This window comes from Oncorhynchus clarkii, chromosome 15 (assembly GCF_045791955.1).
Source record: "Oncorhynchus clarkii lewisi isolate Uvic-CL-2024 chromosome 15, UVic_Ocla_1.0, whole genome shotgun sequence".
NCBI lineage: Eukaryota > Metazoa > Chordata > Actinopteri > Salmoniformes > Salmonidae > Oncorhynchus > Oncorhynchus clarkii.
This window is the reverse complement of record NC_092161.1, coordinates 18724204-18745410: the sequence shown is the minus strand read 5'-3', so window position 1 is coordinate 18745410 and position 21207 is coordinate 18724204. Positions and strand designations below refer to the sequence as shown.

The 21207-nt window shown below is 42.8% G+C and overlaps 1 protein-coding gene across 1 annotated transcript in view; it reads right to left on the bottom strand.

Moving 5' to 3' along the window:
• Positions 1–21207, bottom strand: part of LOC139367007 (histone-lysine N-methyltransferase 2C-like) — a 221964-nt gene that overhangs the window by 163296 nt on the left and 37461 nt on the right. The window contains exons 4-6 of the mRNA XM_071104854.1: positions 15734–15881; positions 11849–12067; positions 2477–2741 (exon numbers count right to left, since the gene is read on the bottom strand). Coding sequence (XP_070960955.1) covers positions 2477–2741; positions 11849–12067; positions 15734–15881 — 632 coding nt within the window. The remainder of the gene's footprint in view (positions 1–2476; positions 2742–11848; positions 12068–15733; positions 15882–21207) is intronic.

Genomic DNA, 21207 nt, shown 5'->3' with positions numbered 1-21207 from the left:
TCAATAAGGCTTTCTCCATTCTGATTATTTTGGCATGATGGTGCAGACAGATCACCCTGTTTCTAGCTCCTTATAAGGATTTTGCTGCACTTGCAATAACATCTGTAAAACCATGTACATGATCAATAAACTTTGATTTGATACTGTTCAATCACACTTCAAACTAAAATTATTTTCATAAATATCATTGCACAAACATTCTTATCTAGGCCTACACCAGCACTGGTACCAGGCTGTATTAGCTACATGTGCGCTAACTCTTAATACATGAAGAAAGCTAGATAGCCGCCAATTGCTAATTAGCTGGCTAACAACACATTTTAACTGGAACTGGCTATGAAAAGATAAACTAGCGGAGAGTAGTTAGCAGACGGTAAGAAACACAAACTTATATTGTAGTTCTAGAACGATTGTAGAAAGCAGCATCGTTGTCACCAACATCTTTCTGCATTTATCTGACCACGCAGACTGCAGAGTGAACGGCAAGAAAGTGCTTGTCAAATCAAATCTAATTGTATTTGTCGCCGAAATGTGAAATGCTTACTTACAACCCCCTAAGCAACAATACTTGAAAATAAAAATAAGTGCTAACTTTTTACTAAAATAAATTTGAATAGCGGCTCAGGAGTCTTATGGCTTGGGGGTAGAAGCTGTTTAGAAGACTTTTGGACCAAGACTTGGCACTCCAGTACCGCTCCGTCTCCTGAGGGGGAATAGGCGTTGTCGTGCCTAAAATGGACATTACACTCTCTGGAGTTGCATATCACGTTTAACAAACCAAATATTGAAATACCGTTATAGAAGGTAAAGTTAAAAACCCAAATCGGTCCATACATCAATACCAGTATAAAGTAAAATATGGTATAAACCTGTCCTAGCTCAATCCCAAAAACACACACTCCGAGTGCACACCACCAAATAAGTCATCATAGTTGGGCAAGTCCAACATTTCCACTTCCTCAATGAAGTCATTGTATTAGTTCAGAGTTTTATTTAGCCTCAACCAATATCAAGACAGCAAATTACAAGCTAGAATAGTCAATTATCTATAATGTGGCCTCCCCTGCACCCTCACATTACGTTGTGTTAAGCCAGGTGAGGTCACCGCCTGTATGGGGGAGGAACAAAAGGGCTATCTCAGGCATATTGGGCAGGGCTAGGGGCTCTACAGTGAAATAAGACAATCACTAACCAAAACAGCAATAGACAAGGCATATTGACATTAGGAAGAGGCATGTGTAGTCGAGTGATTATCGGGTCCAGAGAGTAGCAATAGATGAGTCAGGGATCCAATTCAGTAGTCGCTACTACGCTAGAAGGAGACACGGCGATTCAGACAGCTAGCGGGCCGGGGATAGCAGATGGGCCTCAGGGGATGTCGCAACGTTACAGCCTGTTGAAACCACCTCCGATGGTTACGTCGGCAGACCAGTCGTGACGGATCGGCAGAGTTCCGTGTCGGCAGTAAAGGGTCCAGGCCAATTGGCGAAAGAGATATTGTAGCCCAAGAATTGGCTGATAGACCTCTTCGGCTAGCCGAGAGATGGGCCTAGCTCAAAGCTAGCTCCAGGCTAACTGGTGCTTGCTTCGGGACAGAGACGTTAGCCAGGAGTAGCCACTCGGATCGAAGCTAGCTAGCTGCGATGATCCGGTGTTAAGGTTTAGAGCTTGCGGTAGGAATTGACCGGGCTGAGGCTGGAGTTAACGGTGAGGACCACTAGCAGCGGCTAACTGACTATTAGCTAGTAAGCTGGCAAGCTCCTGATGGGCGTTCACGGTTCTTAAGTATAAAGATAGCAGATCCGTACCACATTGGGTGAAGCGGGTTGCAATCCATAGATTAAAAGTGAGATTAAAATATATACGAAGAAAACGATAAATACACGGCACAGGACAAGACAAAAAAAACTAATTTGACTGCTACGCCATCTTGGATCTATGCCGGAGTGATGCTTCATGCAAATGTTTTTGATCAGTAGGTAAGTCCCAAATAGAAGGCAAACAGATTTTTTGTCATCTGTAGCATCAGACGCCACAGACCATTCAAAACAAGCTCAATAACTCAATGCATGCTACACACTGCTATTGAATATGCAGTAACCTGTATGGCAGGCCTATTCTATCTTAATTTACCCAGTTTATCAAGAGATTTACCATTCAAATAAAATGATGACCATTATGTTGTTATACAGTTAGCTTGGTAAAAGCAAAGTGAATTATTGTTTGATTAAAACATATATGCATACATGGCTGTCTCTGGTAAAAAAAAGAAAAAATATGTTTTACATTTTCAAATTGAATGATGTTGACCTATAATAAAATCGTGAACTGTACACAAATACTGAGCTCGCAAAGAAACCCACTGCTGATCACTTTAGTGAGTGAGTGAGTGAGTGAGTGAGTGAGTGAGTGAGTGAGTGAGATCGGTGCAAATCCTAACACCCACACCCCCAATGGATTGTCTGTTACATCTCACCTCTGTGCTCCCTGAGTCTATGGCTTTGTCCACGTAGAGCAGTGAATCCTGGGCCTCACCGCGGCACACCCCCTCGGACCAGGCGGCACAGTGCAGATGGGCACAGCACTGGCCTGTGGGGTCAAACAGGGACTGGACATTGATGTCGTCGGGGAGGCCCATCTGACCCAGCTCGTCCCAGAACTTAGGGGCCAGTTCCTCATTGAAGGGGTCCGTGCTGCCGGGTGCCGAGGAGGAGTGGAGACCACTGTCCGGAGAGCTGACCCTGGGGAGGGGGGGGGTGACAGGTCACGTTCAAGATCAAGTTTATTTTTCACCCACATTGCAGTCAAACCGAAATGTAACAGCATAAATGTATGAAAAGGACAGACAAAGGACCTACACTAAAACTACTAAACATCAGGTATGGCACCAAAGAACAAAACTGGCTAATAGAAAAAGAACCACGAGAGAGCCTTGTATCCAATTTATGGGGATAGCTTTGTGGCAGTCCATAGTAGGGATTAAAACCCTGGTAACCGGGATCGTCCCATGACAATTCCCGATTTCTTTTAAATTAATATTTCCCCCAATGTCATGCAGCAGCAAATTTAAATATTAGCTATTTTATTTTTGCCAACCAGGTCGACGGATGCAAACCCTTAGCCTAGCGTATTTACGTCACACAAAGTCGCCATAAATTCAAAGCACACACATAATTGACACTAACAGACCGCACACACAAGACCCAAATGCAGTTTAGAGTTCTCATCAGGACTGAACATTCGATCCCAGTCTGACCAAGCCCAGGCCTGATCCGACATCACAGAAATTAAATGAGTCCTAACCCCAAAAAAAGCCAGATTTCTAGAAAACAGTAGGCTACATTGATTTCACTCAACATGCTGTTGTTTTCCCTGTTAGTTAACACTATCAACATTTCACTTTACTGTGGCAATTGTGATCGGATCAACGTAATATTAGCAACTTTCAATGTAAAATGCTGAAACAAAAGGAAATATGCAAGAGATTTTGTTTAAGGCAGAACGCATCGTAGTAGGAATCTATTGCACACGACTCAGCTCATACAATACACAGACCTGTGTGACATAACCAATTAGAGCTGCAGCAGGCCAATATGCAAACACACCATTGCTATATACATATCTGTGCCATTTACTTTGAACTGGACTGTGGTCGTGAGAGGATGCACTTGTTTTGAGATAAAAGTAAGAGCTGCATGTGTGCACATTTTGTTCATATCCTTTGCTAGTTAATACGTTTTTAGCCCAGTTATAGATACTTTGTAGTCAGCAATAGGGGGAGTGATTGCTTCTTACAAGAACACAAAACGTGTACAATTATACACCTCTGAAAAGTGAGTCAGGTAAAGAGCTTTTGTTTGTCTTAAAGGAGCAGTGTTGTATTTTGAGACAAGTTTGAATAAAGCAAAGTAGCCAATAGGCAGAGGGTAGCATGATTTGTCTGATTCTCTATAATCATGGTATGGGAAAAATAATGCATTTTATTTTGTAAAGTGGTTTCCTGCATCAAACTCAAAGACATTCAGACACCTACTTGTCTGATTAACAAATGGATAAATAGGTTAATATCAACCCCTGCATGTTTTTTTTCAAAAGTCTCATGGAATGTAGGCCTACATTGAATACCACAAAATGGCTGTTACTGTAGGCTGAATGACAGAACCACTATTTTCTTGTCAATGCATTTTCTCTATTGTTTATGATGGTAGGCCACTCTGGTAGGCCTACATTATGATCAAATAGCCACAGTAGCTTATTTGGCACTGTTACAATTGTAACAAAGCGGGTACAGCCTCAGTGTTCACAGTAAACACGCGCTGGAAGTTGCACAGAATTTTCACCACTTTCAAGTTTGCGCTCAGCAGACCTGAAATTTGCTCAGCGCCAAAATAAAGTAGAGGGAACATTGCTCATGATCATCTTTATTTTAGATTGATCAAATATTAGCTGATTAGAACATTTTGCTAGCATGTCATATGGGTGGATTTTGCTCATCGCTCGCGTAGTACCGTGTCCTACTTCCGACCAAAATTGAACGGCTTAGACACGAGACGTACACTACCGTTCAAAAGTTTGGGATCACTTAGAAATGTCCTTGTTTTTGAAAGAAAAGCAATTTTTTTGTCCATTAAAATATCATCAAATTGATCAGAAATACAGCGTAGACATTGTTAATGTTGTAAATGACTATTGTAGTTGACTATTGTAGTTGTGTTAGCTAATCCAGTTTATTATTTTAAAAGGCTAATTGATCATTAGAAAACCCCTTTGCAATTATGTTAGCACAGCTGAAAACTGTTGTCCTGATTAAAGAAGCAATAAAACTGGCCTTCTTTAAACTAGTTGAGTATCTGGAGCATCAGCATTTATGGGTTCGATTACAGGCTCAAAATGGCCAAAAACAAAGAAACTCGTCAGTCTATTCTTGTTCTGTGAAATGAAGGCTACTCCATGCCAGAAATGATCAAGAAACTGAATATCTCGTACAACGCTGTGTTCTACTCCCTTCACAGAACAGCGCAAACTGGCTCTAACCAGAATAGAAAGAGGAGTGGGAGGCCCCGGTGCACAACTGAGCAAGAGGACAAGTACATTAGAGTGTCTAGTTTGAGAAACAGACGCCTCACAAGTCCTCAACAGTACCCGCAAAACACCAGTCTCAACGTCAACAGTGAAGAGATCTTCAGTTCCTTGGGAATTTCTAACGTGGAACAGCTTTCATTTCTCAGAACAAGAATAGACTGACGAGTTTCAGAAGAAAGTTATTTGTTTCTGGCCATTTTGAGCCTGTAATCGAACCCACACATGCTGACGCTCCAGATACTTAACTAGTCTAAAAGAGGCCAGTTTTATTGCTTCTTACAAAAGTAATTTACAACATTAACAATGTCTACACTGTATTTCTGATAAATGTTATGCTATTTTAAATGGACAATTTTTTTTGCTTTTCTTTCAAAAACAAGGACATTTCTAAGTGACCCAAAACTTTTTAACGGTAGTGTGTGGCAGGGTCTACAGACAATCACAGACTACAAAGGGAAAATCAGCAACGCCGCGGACACCGACATTTTGCTTCCGGACAAGCTAAAACACCTTCTTTGCCCGCTTTGAGGTTAACACAGTACCACCGACGCAGCCCGCTACCAAGGACTGTGGGCTCTCCTTCTCCGTGGCCAACGTGAGTAAGACATTTCAGCGTGTTAACCCTTGCAGGGCTGCAAGCCCAGACGGCATCCCAAGCCGCGTCCTCAGAGCATGCACAGACCAGCTGGCTGGAGCGTTTACGGACATATTCAATCTCTCCCTATCCCAGTCTGCTGTCCCCACATGCTTCACGACATCCACCATTTTACCTGTACCCAAGAAGGCGAAAGGTAACTAACCTTAATGACTATCGCCCCGTAGCAATCACTTCTGGAATCATGAAGTGCTTTGAGAGGCTAGTTAAGGATCATATCACCTCTACCTTACCGGACACCCTAGACCCACTACAATTTGCTTCCCGCCCCAATAGATCCAGACGATGCAATCGCCATCGCACTGCCCCATCCCATCTGGACAAGAGGAATACCTATGTAAGAAAGCTGTAGTCAATGAACAGCACAGCAGTCAACACTGTAGTACCTACCCTCGAAGCTTATCATTAAGCTTGGGGCCCTGTGTCTGAACCACACCCTGTGCAACTTGGCTCTTCAGTAAGGCCATTCTACTGCCAATGTTTGTCTATGGAGATCGCATGGCTGTGTGTTCGATTTTATACACCTGTCAGCAACGGGTGTGGCTGAAATAGCCGAATCCACTAATTTGAAGGGGTGTCAACATAATTTTGTGTGTGTGTGTGTGTGTGATGTGATCTATCTATCTATAGTGTACCTTGACACTTGCCTAACTCTGAAGTGCTCTGAATTATTTGAGGAGTATGATAACGCTTAGAATCTATGAACGGCCTGTTTTGCAATTCACAACAATGTCATTGGCGATCAAAGCTACTCTATCATTACTAACTATATCAGTTTCACTTGCTGTGAAATCTTTACAAAGTGGCGCAGCCAAAAACGCAATGTGGCACAGTGACAATCTTACTTTGGGAAAACCGTAAATTGGTGACCCTATCTTGATTTTAAACACTTAAATAAGCACTTCAGATTTTAGCTTTATTTCCCGGGACTCAAGGGATACATTTTCACTACTCCCAGTATTGAAACTTGGTAGAATTTTTTGAAAAATATGTATCCCTAGTCTTAAATCTGGCTTGATATCTGTGGCTGGTTGGGATAGGGGATGAGACATTAACAGCGGTTTTAACTGATTCTATGGACAATGATAATTGCATTACGTTCAGCTCCATTGATCATTAATTCTGGCAGTGCTATGACACTGTATCAAGGACAAGTCGTGCTCATTGACATTGTAAATCCCCACCATTCTCTCCCTCGGTAAGAAAGCGTCAGGGTAGAAGTTGCCCTTTGGCTAATGCACAAGAACTGGCTGTTCGAGCCCACACACACACACACAAGCCAGACTGACACACAATCTCTCCCTCTCTCATCCCCATCGGATAAAGCCTATTCCAGGATTTGGGGAATGGTAGTCTGGAGTCAGCTCTTTTCCCAGCCCAGGAAGCAGTAGGGTACTGGGGATGAAAGGCTACTGTATACTCCCCCTGCCACAACATCTGTATATGCCTTAATAAAAATAACAATATTATACTGTTGTGTTGATTAAGGCGTACAACGGAAAACATTTTTAAACACTATGCAACAGAAAACGTAGATTAGGGTTTCAGGGAATTTTCTTCCATTTGATGCCTAATGAACACACTCCCATTAAGGTTACAAACGGCTGTGGATGGGGGGGATGGAGAACGATCAAACACTGATGGGCTGTGGCTCTGACATGCAAACAAACCATATATCAAAAGCTCCATCTATGAATTTAAAAGTGGTGACATTTCCCTACTACAGTGTTTATCCCAACTCCAGTCCTCAAGTAAATACTGTTGTTGTGGCCTCTGGACAAGCACAGACTGATTCTACTTGTCAACTAATCATCAAGCCCTTGACAAGTTGAATCAGGTGTTTTTGTCTGGGGCTATGACAAAAGCGTTTGCTGGTGGGGGTACTGCAGGACCGTCGTTGGGGAAGACTGCCCTACTAGACCCATCCCTCAGCTTTATAGCAAAAAGAGATGCAGGGCTGCCGTTGGGCTCAAAAGCGAATTACAGATTGTGCCTTAAAGAGAAAGCATTCCAAATGGAGGATTTGGTGGTGAAGGATGCAATGAGGGTTGGCCTCGTAGGCCCGAGCCAAAAAGCCTAATATGCAATCTCCTATCCCTTTTCCTCCACTTTCTCTCCCTCTCATGTTCGCTCTCATTTTGCTCAGCTGTGGCTCGTACCCGTCTGAGCACATTCCGCACATAAATGTTATGTTCGGCATGAAAACGCTGCTGCTTTAAAAAGCTAAATAACCTTCTGGAGGTTATGGACACGTGCATATGATCAAATTGTCTACAAGACATCTTTTGGCCCCAAACATTGGCCTTTTATTTTCACAACCACATGTAATTCCATTGGAAATGAGTAAGCTTTTGGAGAGGGACTGATGTGAATGACATATATGCAGCTTATTTGTGTGATATCAACAGCTTTTCCATGTGTTCATTTACCATAAAGAATCAAAGTGTTCAATCAAAAAACTACATTTGTTGAATCAGGCCAAACTGTTCGCTAAAGAATCCAACCATTGAGTATCCACGAGGCTTTTTATAATGTGTCATATTCATCAGGGCACACCGTAGGAAAACGTTTCAAAACGTTGTGCAACGGACAACATTCCTTTTCATGCGTAGTGAACGCAACCCAAATTTTTCTGTCTTATCTAAACCAAGCCCATTTCCCACCTCGGTGGTTGATGAACGTGCTGGCTACAGGTGTAAATACACTGTGGTCTTACTCTCTCTCCCTGGGACAGATGCCTCTCATTAGACAGAGTAGTGTTTCATTAGGCCTGTGATTACTTTGGGCCTGTCAGTCAAATTACTTTCAATTAGATCACCTTAACGAGACCCTAATTAGCAACTACACACACATTCAACACACAGGGAATTAGAATATAGAGAATGAGACGGCCCGATGCACGAATCAAAGTATGCATGCATACCTACACACAGATGGAAAGAAGGACAAACACCAAAAAAAAAAGTATTTATTTATTTAACTAGTCAAGTCAGTTAAGAACCAATTCTTAATTACAATGACAGCCTACTCCAGGCAAACCTGGATGAAGCTTGGCCAATTGTGCGCTGCCCTATGGGACACCCAATCACATCCGGATGTGGATTCCGTCCCTGGATTCGAACCAGGGACAGAAGTGACGCCTCGAACACTGCGCCACTCGGGAGCCATATCCACATGTAATCTGTCATGAGGTCACGCACCCCCTTACACAACTTTTCATCTTATCAACAGCCAATACAACATGCAGGGAGAGTGACAGTTCATCTGTGTATCCGTGTATTCATCAGTGTATTCATGACGTGGTCATCCTGTCTGGGCCTTTCTAGGGAGTTTTTCCTAGCCACCGTGCTTCTATACCTGCATTGCTTGCTGTTTGGGGTTTTAGGCTGGGTTTCTGTACAGCACTTTGAGATATCAGCTGATGTACGAAGGGCTATATAAATAAATTTGATTTGATTTGATGATCCTTGTCTCGTTAGGATACCTTCTCTACCATCTCCTCTGATCTCTCCAAAGCGGTGATTCATTGTGTTCCTATTCAGTCCAAAACAGAATGGGGTCTGTCCCCAGACCACCTTAACATTTCTCTCACACAGTCCACCTTAACACTGCTATCACGCACGCTTGTTATTGTTTTCATTCTTCAGCTCCCGGTCTAGAACTGGCACGGCGCCAGCCCTGGACTGACTGACCAATCATGGGGCTCCAAAGAAAAAATGCATTTGGGCCACGTTGTCCCCATCAGGAACCTTCCTGGGTGAGAGCATTACGTCACCGCCCCCTCAGGGAGGGAGGAGACACTCGATTGGGTGTCTTCTGACGGGAGGTCTTTGTCAACAGTGGATCACGTGAAGCTGAAAATGACGAGAGAGAGAGAAAATAGAGAACAGGGCTAGAGAAGCTAGAAGGGCCTGCCAGTGAAATTCTCTCTTCCTTCATGGATTTTTATCCTCCACCCTATCCACCCCTCAGTCCCTTCCACCCCTCCAAGTAACTAATCACTGGGGCCATTTCAGCACCACAATAATTGACCCAAATTGAAATTGAGCGCCTGGGTTCATTAGCATGCATTCACTTATTTGGGTCACGGTACTCCATCTATCTTTCTCCCTCTCTACCTACATGAGTCAAACAATGCACAATGGGGAGACCACTAATTTAGTTTGATGGAGAAACTTGGACACAGGGGTTAATCTGTTTCCAGCCAGTTAGAGGCAAAGCCATGGGTCGAATTCATTAGAATACAGCGTAGCCAAAGGTTTTGCAATGTAAATGGGGGAATTTGCATTTCCTATTGGACAAGTTCAGATTGGTGCCTGCCTAACAGAAGGAAACGGACAAACATTGAGGGACTAGCAAATATAACCTGTAACAATATTTCAGAGTAATTATTTCACTTCTTTAGGTTCTTTGGCTTCTCTGGTGTGAGTCTGGGAGAAGTCTACTGTCTATAAACATAACAAATATGCTTACACATTTATTTACCATTTCCAAGCCACATATTTGATCAGCAACAGGTACAGTAGGCATGTTAACGTGTGAACACATGCTCACAATAAAACAAGGTGGCCGCCTCAACCTGAGTAATGCCTCCACCTCCTCAACCTGAGTAATGCCTCCACCTCCTCAACCTGAGTAATGCCTCCACCTCCTCAACCTGAGTAATGCCTCCACCTCCTCAACCTGAGTAATGCCTCTACCATATAATCATCAACACCTCCATGTGGCATGCAAAAAACAACCACTTGAATGAACTAACACTGACAAGTCTGTATGAAAAAATTCTATGCCTGTTCTGTTACCTACTTGGCAGCGTATACCTCCTTGGCAGCGTGTACACCCACACAATTCTGAAGTAAAGTAGACACCTTCCCTGGTGCAATTTCAGCTGTCATTTACTCTCCAACCAAAGCAATGGCAATAGTGATAACAATGTGGAGCCTTGAAACTGGAGGTCGACCGATTAATCGGAATGTTTTCATAACAATCGGAAATCTGTATTTTTGGGCGCCGATTTTGACATTTTTTTTTATACCTTTATTAACTAGGCAAGTCAGTTAAGAACACATTCTTATTTTCAATGATGGCCAAGGAACGTTCAGATTTTTACCTTGTCAGCTCGGGGGATCCAATCTTGCAACTTTCATTTAACTTGTCCAACGCTCTAACCACCTGATTACATTGCACTCCACGAGGAGCCTGCCTGTTACGCGAATGCATTAGAAGCCAAGGTAAGTTGCTAGCTAGCATTAAACTTATCTTAGAAAAAACAATCAATCAACGACTGTCGTTGCTCCAATGTGTACTTAACCATAAACATCAATGCCTTTTTTAAAATCAATACACAAGAATATATTTTAAACCTGCATATTTAGCTAAAAGAAATCCAGGTTAGCAGGCAATATTAACCAGGTGAAATTGTGTCACCTCTTGCTTGTTATTTACCAAATACTTATTTTCCACCATAATTTGCAAATAAATTCATAAAAAATCCTACAATGTGATTTTCTGGATTTTTTTTCTCATTTGTCTGTCATAGTTGAAGTGTACCTATGATGAAAATTACAGCCTCTCTCATCTTTTTAAGTGGGAGAACCTGCACAATTGATGGCTGAATAAATACTTTTTTGGCCCTCTGTATATATAAAAAAAAAGGGCCGATTAATCGGTATAGGTTTTTTTTGTCCACCAATAATCGGTATCGGCGTTGAAAAAACATACTCGGTCGAACTCTACTTGAAAACGGTCATTACGTTTACAGTGAGTCGATCAGACATTTCTGCTTCCCTCCCAGTTTAAAATGAAGACGTGTCTAGGTCCCAATGACACCCTAGACTAGTATGATGTACTTAGCTAACACTTTCTCCCCAAAAACTTGCAACTCTTGGGTCAAAGCTGGGGAACGGAAATTTGAGAGACTCAAAATGGATTCAAGAGAATTAATACCACTAAGAGAATCGACATTGCCAGTTAAGCCATCATAAACACCACCATCACAGCAAAATCAGCAGTGTGAATAACCATTGCAAGCTGAACGGCCATTGTAAGCCAACCCAACAACTTTTTGGGTTACCCAACAACTACGTTACGCCAATGTTTGAGCCAACTTACTTTTTAAGGCCCCTCCCGCCGTCGCGCTGCCCTGGGCTCTTGGTGTCGTGGTGGTCATCTTGGAAGTCATCTTCGTGATAGTCATCGTCCTTCTCCGAGCTGCCTCGTCGGTTGCGGATGTGCAGCGGCACATAGCCCGGCGTGGGGCCAAACACCATCAGGTCGCCCTGGCCCAGGAAACTCCTCTCGCCACAGTAGCAGAAGGCACACAGCTTTTCACTGCAGGGGACACATAGGAAAGACACAGGATAAGCAATGGGTAGTGTTCATTAGGCACCAAAACGGAAGAAAATGGACTGAAAACGAGTGACTTGTTGCAAAACGTTTCAAACATGGCCCTGCACTCTGTACCACTTATTCCCAAAACTGAAACCAAAATAAGTTTTTTTTTTTTAAATGGGTGGGGCTGGTAGGGAAACACTGCCCCAAAAACAAACTCTACCTATGTACCAACAGGGGTTGAAAATCGTTTGACAACACCCACACACCGAGCAGCCATATTCTTTCAATCTGATACAGGTTGGCAGCACGTCAGCGTAAGGTAAATGCTGACAACTAAAACAAACAAAAAAATAATTTAAAAAAAGGAATTACAGAGAGATGCAGTTTATATTTAGATATTTGTTTTGTAAATTACTGTACTTTACTCTAAATCTATAACTACTGTTCCCTGAAAGAGGGAAACGTGGTACAACTATGGAGAGTCGCATTGTGACTTCGGTTGAAGAATCTAAAATCCCGCCTAAAATCCACACCTCACTGGAAGCCCCACCTTCCACAGGTAATAAGCGTGAGGCTCAGATTCATTCCTTCAATTCAATACCGCTCTTCACCGAGGCCAGAAATGGGCGGCACGGGGCCACGTTTCCCTCCTTCAGGGAACAGTAGTTATGGTCATAACATTACGTTCCCTTTCAGCAAGTCAGCAATCTAGGTATTGCACACGGCAAGCTGCCTAGTTAGTTTCCCATGTCCCAGTCGTAAGCACCCGGTGGGCTACACTAGGAGCAGTGACATCCAAGCAATAAAACCTGAAAATTGTATGGTGACGCCCAACTTGTCAAAGGACAAATATCTCCAATAGTCAACCCTTTAAACGATGCTCAAGACACTGCCAGAACCCTTGTGGAGTGGGCACATACACCGCTAGCTAACCTTCGCCCCTGTATGCCAGGTAGACACCGTCCACAATCCAATGGGAGAGACTTCGAGATGGTGACCGCCCAGACAAAAAGCTGGTCACAGAACCGGATATCCCAGAGTCTGTTAAATGTACATGTGTAAAGCTCGCACCGGACACAGGCCATGTAACCTTGCTCTTCACAAGCAAAATGACAAGCCTCACTTGGTTTAGGAGTTAAGATGCTCTCCGGTAACCGGCTTGCACCAGTTACTGGTTTTAAATTATGAACACCTGCTCTTTCCATGACATTGACTGACCAAGTGAATCCAGGTGAAAGCTATGATCCCTTATTGTCACTTGTAAAATCCACTTCAAAATCAGTGTAGATGAAGGGGAGGAGAAAGGTTAAAGAATTATATTTAAAGGATATTTAAGCCTTGAGACAATTGAGACATGGTTTGTGTATGTGTGCCATTCAGAGGGTGAATGGGCAAGACAAAAGTTTGAAAAACCTTTGAACGGGGTACGGTAGTAGATGTCAAGAACAGGTTTGTGTCAAGAACTGCAAAGCTGCTGTGGTTTTCACACAACAGTTTACCGTGTCCATCAAGACTGGTCCACCACCCAAAGGACATCCAGCCAACTTCCCACAACTGTGGGAAGCATTGGAGTCAACATGAGCCAGCATCCCTGTGGAACTCTTGACACCTTGTCCATGCCCTGACGAATTGAGTCTGTTCAGAGGGCAACGGGAGGGGGGTGGCAACTCAATATTAGGAATGTTTTGTACACTCAGTGTATTGTTCAATGTTATAAAAAAAAATATTCTGTGACTTTAGCTAAAGCACTTGTTTTTGCTGTGGTAACGCTTTGGTATCAATTACCGTGATACTAAACCTGGTATCGAAGTCAAAATTCAGGTATCGTGACAACACAAGTAGTCAGATGTACCTGCACAAAAACAACATTTTTAAATCCGCTCCAGCTTTTTCTCCATCTTCTTAAATAGGGAGCCAACATGCTTTCAGCACTTTTATTTCCATGACTGATCAAAACACATTTTTTCTTTCTCTCTCGTCTCTCTGCAGCAGACATATAGAGAGCAATATGTTTGGAACAGCAAATCTCAAAATCCCAGTATCGAATCACAAAACCTAGAATTGTGAGAATCGCAATACATATTACATGGTGATAACATCGTATGGTGAGGTCCCTGGCAATTCCCTATTAAACAGTGTTAAGTCTTTATTATTTTACGACAACGGCATGCATGCGCGTGTTAGAGTTTTGGTGCCCGACGGAGCCCGAAATTATACATCAAGTTAGGGCCGGATAGGGCCAGTTTTTCCATCAATAACTAGGATACGGGCAGGGCATTACTAAAATTTTGAAGCGGAGCCATTTGCTCGTGCTCTGCTGCGCAGTACAGTCATATATGACTAAGAACATAACATGGTGTCAGAAGTGCATCAACATCATCAAATAGAAAACAGGAGAGATTATTTCTCAGAAAATAGTTTTGACGGAGATTAGAGTGACGAAAAGTAGCTAACTGCTGCTCTCTCATGTCTCGTCATTGAGCAGAGCAGCCCAAGTGGAGCCAATGCTATGAATATTCACAGACCCAGAGCTGCCATGAGCAAGCAGTGCGCAGGGAACGAATGACAGACAGAGAGGAGCAGCTAACGGATTTACTAACGGAGGAAGTCATTTCTGATTTCTGGTGGTGCCGGGCCTTAAATTTTAGTAGTGCCGGGCATGGGTAAAGTAGGTCCAGGAACGTTGTGACATGGGTAGGGCTCGGGCTTAAAATAAATGCCGTGCAGGGCTCTAGTGTGTGTGTGTACGATAAGTGTGCATGTGTCTGCGCCCGTCTGTGTGACTTCCTGCATCCCTCCACATGTTGCCAGGGCCTCTCTACTGTACACTAGCGGGAACACAATCTCTACTAATTGGAACTAGAAAGAAAAAGCCATCCCCTTGTTCCTCTCACTCTCCCCCTCCCTTTACTAATTACAATAGCAGCCCTGCAGTCTACAGGCTACCCCCGATGGCCCCGAGACCTCTTTACCCAGCCTGCTTTTCCCTTCTACCCACAATCCCCAGCTCTCAATTATTTCCGCTGCTTGTTCCCATCCCCCACCTCGACTTTCTACCTCCCTCGTTTACCTTCCCTGCACGCCTTCCCCTCCCCCGTCCCCACCATGGTGGCTCATTCAAGCATGCAAGCACACACATCCTCTCCTCCCTCACACTCTCTGAAAATACTCAGGCCCTCTTTTCTTTTGCTTGTTCCCTCTGTCTGTCGCTCTCTCGCAATGCACACATGGGCCCACAATCATTTTGTTGGGTTGCACAAACACATATACCCACTGTGTGTGCGTTGAGACATAAATATACACACGCTTTGCCCTCCATCCACTGTTAACCACACACACACCTCTCCCTGGACTCCTCACACACACAGCTGTGACTCAGCGTGTCATAGTCATTTTCTCACTCACCAATGCCCTCTCATTTCTATCCTCTCCTTGTCTATTATTTGACTACACACCCCCCCTCTCTCCTTCACACTATCCCTCCCTCTGAGAATGGCTAGAATGTCAGTCTTACTCTGCCTCTCTTACTGGAATCTCATTTTCCTTTTCCCTGCCGCCATCTCCTGCTTTGCCTTATTCTGGCCATCTGGCACGCACGCACACTCTTTCTATGTCACTCTCTTCCCCTCACCCTACTCAACTCACATTGTCTCTTCCTCTTACCGGACTTTGGCGTGCTCCAGGGTCGAGGTGGAGGATCCTGCAGAGTCCTCCGAGACGGAGCGCTGGAAGAGTGGGGAGAGGGGTCTGTCGTCCCTGGGGCTTGGCACCATGATCTCCTCCTCGACATCCAGAACCAGCTCCTTAACTTCTGTGGGAAAAAGAGGGGGTAGATGTTATACTGTTATTTATTCAAAATGCGGGAAACCACATTCATAAAGCACTTAGTATGTCTACTAACTATAACCGACCATTTAGTCATTGGACAGCAGTAGTGCTCACTACCAAATTATTCAAACTAGCAAAATCCAGGGTGACAGTTGACTTGTTTCTCTTTGGAAACACAGTTGACATAGGCAACAGCACCTTATTCAGAAGAAACCTGGTCTAGTTTCACTCAGGACTCTTTTATGAACACATTTTATTGTGACACACAAGTTGTCAGACTACGCAAACACTGAGTTCTTTCATTCCAAACCATTGGTCTTAGTTTTGCATAGACAAAGAAAAACAGAGTTTTGCTGAACAGCAAAAGGATTAGTCCTAACCCCTCACCTGCCAGTCAAAGGCTCGGTGTAACTGGCACCTCTAGGTTGTGTTCATTAACCTGTCTGGGAACGGGGTTCCGCTAACAGCCAGTGAAATTGCAGGGCGCCAAATTCAAACAGAAATCTAATAAATCAAATTTCTCTAACATACAAGTATTAGGCACCATTTTAAATATAAAATTCTCGTTCATCCAGCCACAGTGTCTGATTTCAAAAAGCCTTTACAGCGAAAGCTCCACAAACGATTATGTTAGGTCACCACCAAGTCACAGAAAAACCCAGCCTTTTTTCCAGCCAAAGAGAGGAGTCACAAGAAGCAGAAAGAGATCAAATTAATCACTAGCCTTTGATGATCTTCATCAGATGACACTCATAGGACTTCATGTTACACAATACATGTATGTTTTGTTCGATAAAGTACATATTTATATCCAAAAATCTCATTTTACATTGGCGTGTTATGTTCAGTAGTTCCAAAACATCCAGTGATTTTGCAGAGAGCCACATCAATTTACTGAAATACTCATAATAAACATTGATAATAGATACAACTATTATACATGGAACTTTAGATAAACTTCTCCTTTATGCAACCGCTGTGTCAGATTTTAAAAAAAACTTTACGAAAAAGCATACCATGCAATAATCTGAGTACGGCGCTCAGAGCCCAAACCAGCCAAAGAGATATCCGCCATGTTGTGTAGTCAATATTAGTCAGAAATAGCATTATAAATATTCCCTTACCTTTGATGATCTTCATCAGAATGCACTCCCAGGAATCCCAGTTCCAGAATAAATGTTTGATTTGTTCGATAAAGTTCATACCTCCTTTTGTTAGGGCGTTTGGTAAACAAATCCAAACGAGCGTGCAAGTCCAGCGGAAAGGTCGGACGACGACCTAAAAAGTTATATTACTGGTCGTAGAAACATATCAAATGAAGTATAGAATCAATCTTTAGGATGTTTTTAACATAAATCTTCAATAATGTCCCAACCGGAGAATTCCTTTGTCTGTAGAAAAGCAATGGAACGCAAGCTAACTCTCACATGACTGCTCATCACAAAACCGTGGCTCTCTGCCAGACCTCTGACTCATTCCCCTCTCATTCGGACCCACTTCACAGTAGAAGCCTGAAACAACGTTCTAAAGACTGTTGACATCTAGTGGAAGCCGTAGGAAGTGCAAGATGACAAATATCCCACTATCTTCAATAGGGGCTGAGTTGAAAAACTCCAAACCTCAGATTTCCCACTTCCTGGTTGGATTTTTGCCTGCCATATGAGTTCTGTTATACTCATAGACATCATTCAAACAGTTTAGGAAACGTTAGTGTTTTCTATCCAATACTACTAATAATATGCATATATTAGCATCTGGTACTGAGTAGCAAGTAGTTTACTCTGGGCATGCTTTTCATCCAAAAGTGAAAATGCTGCCCCCTATCCTAATGAAGTTAACCACCAAAAGGAGTAAAACTCACTGAAACAGGGTGACTACCTGGACTTATAATATAGACTCAAAATAAGTGCTCATTTTCATTTTTCTGTTGCAAAACATTAAAACATTTTCCATTGCATGCCTAAAATGAACATTACTTTATTCTAGTGTTACTAAAAGCAACACTGAGATTGTGTGGGCTTAGTGAATGCTTTGAGCTCTAGCAACCCTTTCAGTAGGAGAAGGGCTGTGAACTCCAGTCAATTCATCTAAAAATCACAAAAGCATTGCCGAAAATGTCACAACGCGTCCGGGCAAAAAGAGATGACGTGACCTTTACCTTGGCCTTTAAAGCGACAAAAATGTGGCACTCTTTTCCTGAAGAGTTGCCTACACAGGAGTTCAGGGGAAATAATAGCAGGCCAAATAATTTAGAGTTTAGAAACGTTACATCAATGGGACAGACCAATTACATTTATTGGCAACATTTGTTTGCTTTCTGGGAATCAGTTGTGTAACATTCGATACCTCGGCTAGTAACTTACACTGTTAATTCTATTTAGATTTTTGGTTTCTATACGAGAAAGAGAACATATGCACATCCAATGCCTTTGAGCAGGTGCTGGATATCAGCTAATGTTAGGCAAATGATAACTCCACACACTGCCATCTATGCTCCCATGTGGGTTATTAGGAATAAGGTTGATGAAGTGGTCAAAACATTGTCACTAATAAACCACACGGGAGCAGACTGCAGAATGCAGTCCCATTTTTAGCATTTGCTGATTGGTAGAAAAACAATTATAAAAACCATACAACATCTAACAGTTATTAAACACCTTGATCTTGTGGTTAGGCTAGTTACTGTAATTCTGGGTTTTACATTTCCTTTAAAATTATAACATCAGGAGAAATACATATGAAATATGTGAAATCAAAAAAATTAAGATCTGCAATTGTTCTGGAAGGACACACCTCTGTCCAGAATGAGTAGTCTAATATATCATTGTAATTATGAGAAACTCAAAATGGTTAGATTACCTCTTGGATAAAATCCCTTAGCAATATCAATAAGAGCATTGATAAAGCCCTAGTCTCAGCGTGGAGCAGACCTTCTCAAGTCTGACCTGGCAGACTTCCCAGAGAGAGCTAATGAAATACAACCCACAGATTCTGATCTATTTCCTTATTAGTTGTTTATATTTTTTTATAGGGTTAAATTAGGTCCTGAAACAGTAGGGCATCCAAAACCCTCAGTCAGGCATTCACAATAATTTCATAAATCATTCACTCCGCTGCACCACTTGAAAAGCCGAAAATGCGTTATTTTGAACCGTTGACCCGGACGTGATTCTCAACCACTCATTAAAGAGTGATAAGGAACTTAGCTTTTTTTTTCTCTTTCCGAGTGACAACATTCCTTCACTCTGGAAATGGGGGGATAAAATAATATATCCTTGTTGTAGCTCGCAAAAGCACTGAAGCGTACACACTGCATCTTTATTTCTGTATTGTTAAGACACAAAACGCCATTCTTGGAGCAAAAGCAAACCCTGGTCTTTGGTAGCATGCTTCATAACTAATAGGGAATACAAACAAGATTGCCCAGAATATGCATCAGAATATTGGCCGAAGGGAGACAACTAGGTGGGGTACAAGTAGAACAGGGACCTGATTTTCCCTTTTGACACTGACTCGGCCTAAGTATATGGGGGGGGCATTTTCTTAAAGCATTCCACCTAGGAAAATCCCACGGCAAAAGCCCTGGAGTGTAATTAATAGCTAGGAAATTAATCTCCGGTCCGGCAAGAAGCTTTTGTAAGGGGTGGGGACTGTGTGTGTTCGTGCACTGGTGAGGGTTGGCAGCACATTTTTGAAGAGGAACAGATCAAGTGATGCTATTGACTTTTGCTGATGTGAAGCCTTGATCTCATCGTGCATTGGGGAAAACTAGGCAAATTACCATAACTAGGCATGGGTCTCAATACAACTAATTTCTTCCTCCCCCATCTGTCATAACCACAAACAGGTGAAAGGTTTGAATAGGCTTTAAACCTAGTGATCATGGAGGAGAAAGGAAACTACTTTACACTCGAGGCACCCTGTGACAGCACCACAAAACCAGTTAAAATGATTTAGACTTTATTTCTCTCCTTTGTGTGGCATTTGCCAAGCTTGTGAAGTCATTTACAGGTCAACAAAATGCCAGCAGCGAAACGCGAACCAACACCACCACCAACAGGGGAGTTGACCATGTTCTATCGCAAATATTAGCCAGCCCTCTGGCAGTTGATTTACATAATGCATTCTCCGAATGCCGCCTTGTTTTCCAAGGATGTTCTGCCTTAACGAAGCTGCATCCACAGAGCTATCGGGTTAGAAATGTTTGGGGAAGTGCACGGTGGGCCGGCGAGACCCCTGCAAGCAGCAGCTGCAGATGGCTTTGTAAACATCCCATAACGAGCCAGTGATTAAGCCTACATTTTGGCTCTGTGGAAATACAAAGTATGAACCGGCCTTTAGTCATCTACCATTTAGCAACGGATACCTCAAAAAGACATGGGGGAGGGTGGCGCAACATGCAACAAGACTGGTAGATTGCCTCTCTACAGACAACTTGAAGGATATAGTCTACAGCAGTGGTTTCCAAACGTTTTATAGTCCTGTACCCCTTCAAACATTCAACCTCCAGCTGTGTACCTCCTCTAGCACAAGGGTCAGCGCACTCTCAAATATTGTGTTATTGCCATCATTGTAAGCCTGCCACACACATCATTTTAACATTGAATATAGTTGGAGTCCCTGTAATCCTAGATTCAGATCATTCAGGCGAGAAAAAATATCACCCAGATAGGCCAGTCGTGTGAGAAACTCATCATGCAAGCAGTCAGACAAGTGAAAATTATGGTCAGTAAAGAAAACTTTAAGCTTGTCTCTCAATATTGTAAAAAACATGTCAATACTTTGCCCATTGATAACCAGCGCACTTCTGTATGTTGTAAAAGCATTACATGGTCGCTGCCCATATCATTGCAAAATGCAGAAAACACACAAGAGTTCAGGGGCCTTGCTTTAACAAAGTTAACCATTTTCACTGTAGTGTCCAAAATGTCTTTCAAGCTGTCAGACTTTCCCTTGGCAGCAAGAGCCTCTCGGTGGATGCTGCAGTGCACCCAAATGGCGTCGAGAGCCACTACTTGCTCGCGAGTTACCAATCCACTATGTCTCCATCATGGCTATTGCAACATCAGTATAGATACCAACACATCTTGACCACCAAAGTCCATTTGATGTCAAAAAGCTGTCCAGTACTTTTAAAATATCCTCTCATGTTGTCCTGGTTTCCAGTGTTTTGCAGAAGAGAATGTCTTCCTTAATTGACCCCCCCATAAATGTAACGGACATATACCAGGAGCTGTGCCAGGCCCCCCACGTCTGTTGACTGATCCAGCTGTAACACATATAATTCACTGGCTTGTATGCAAAGTAGT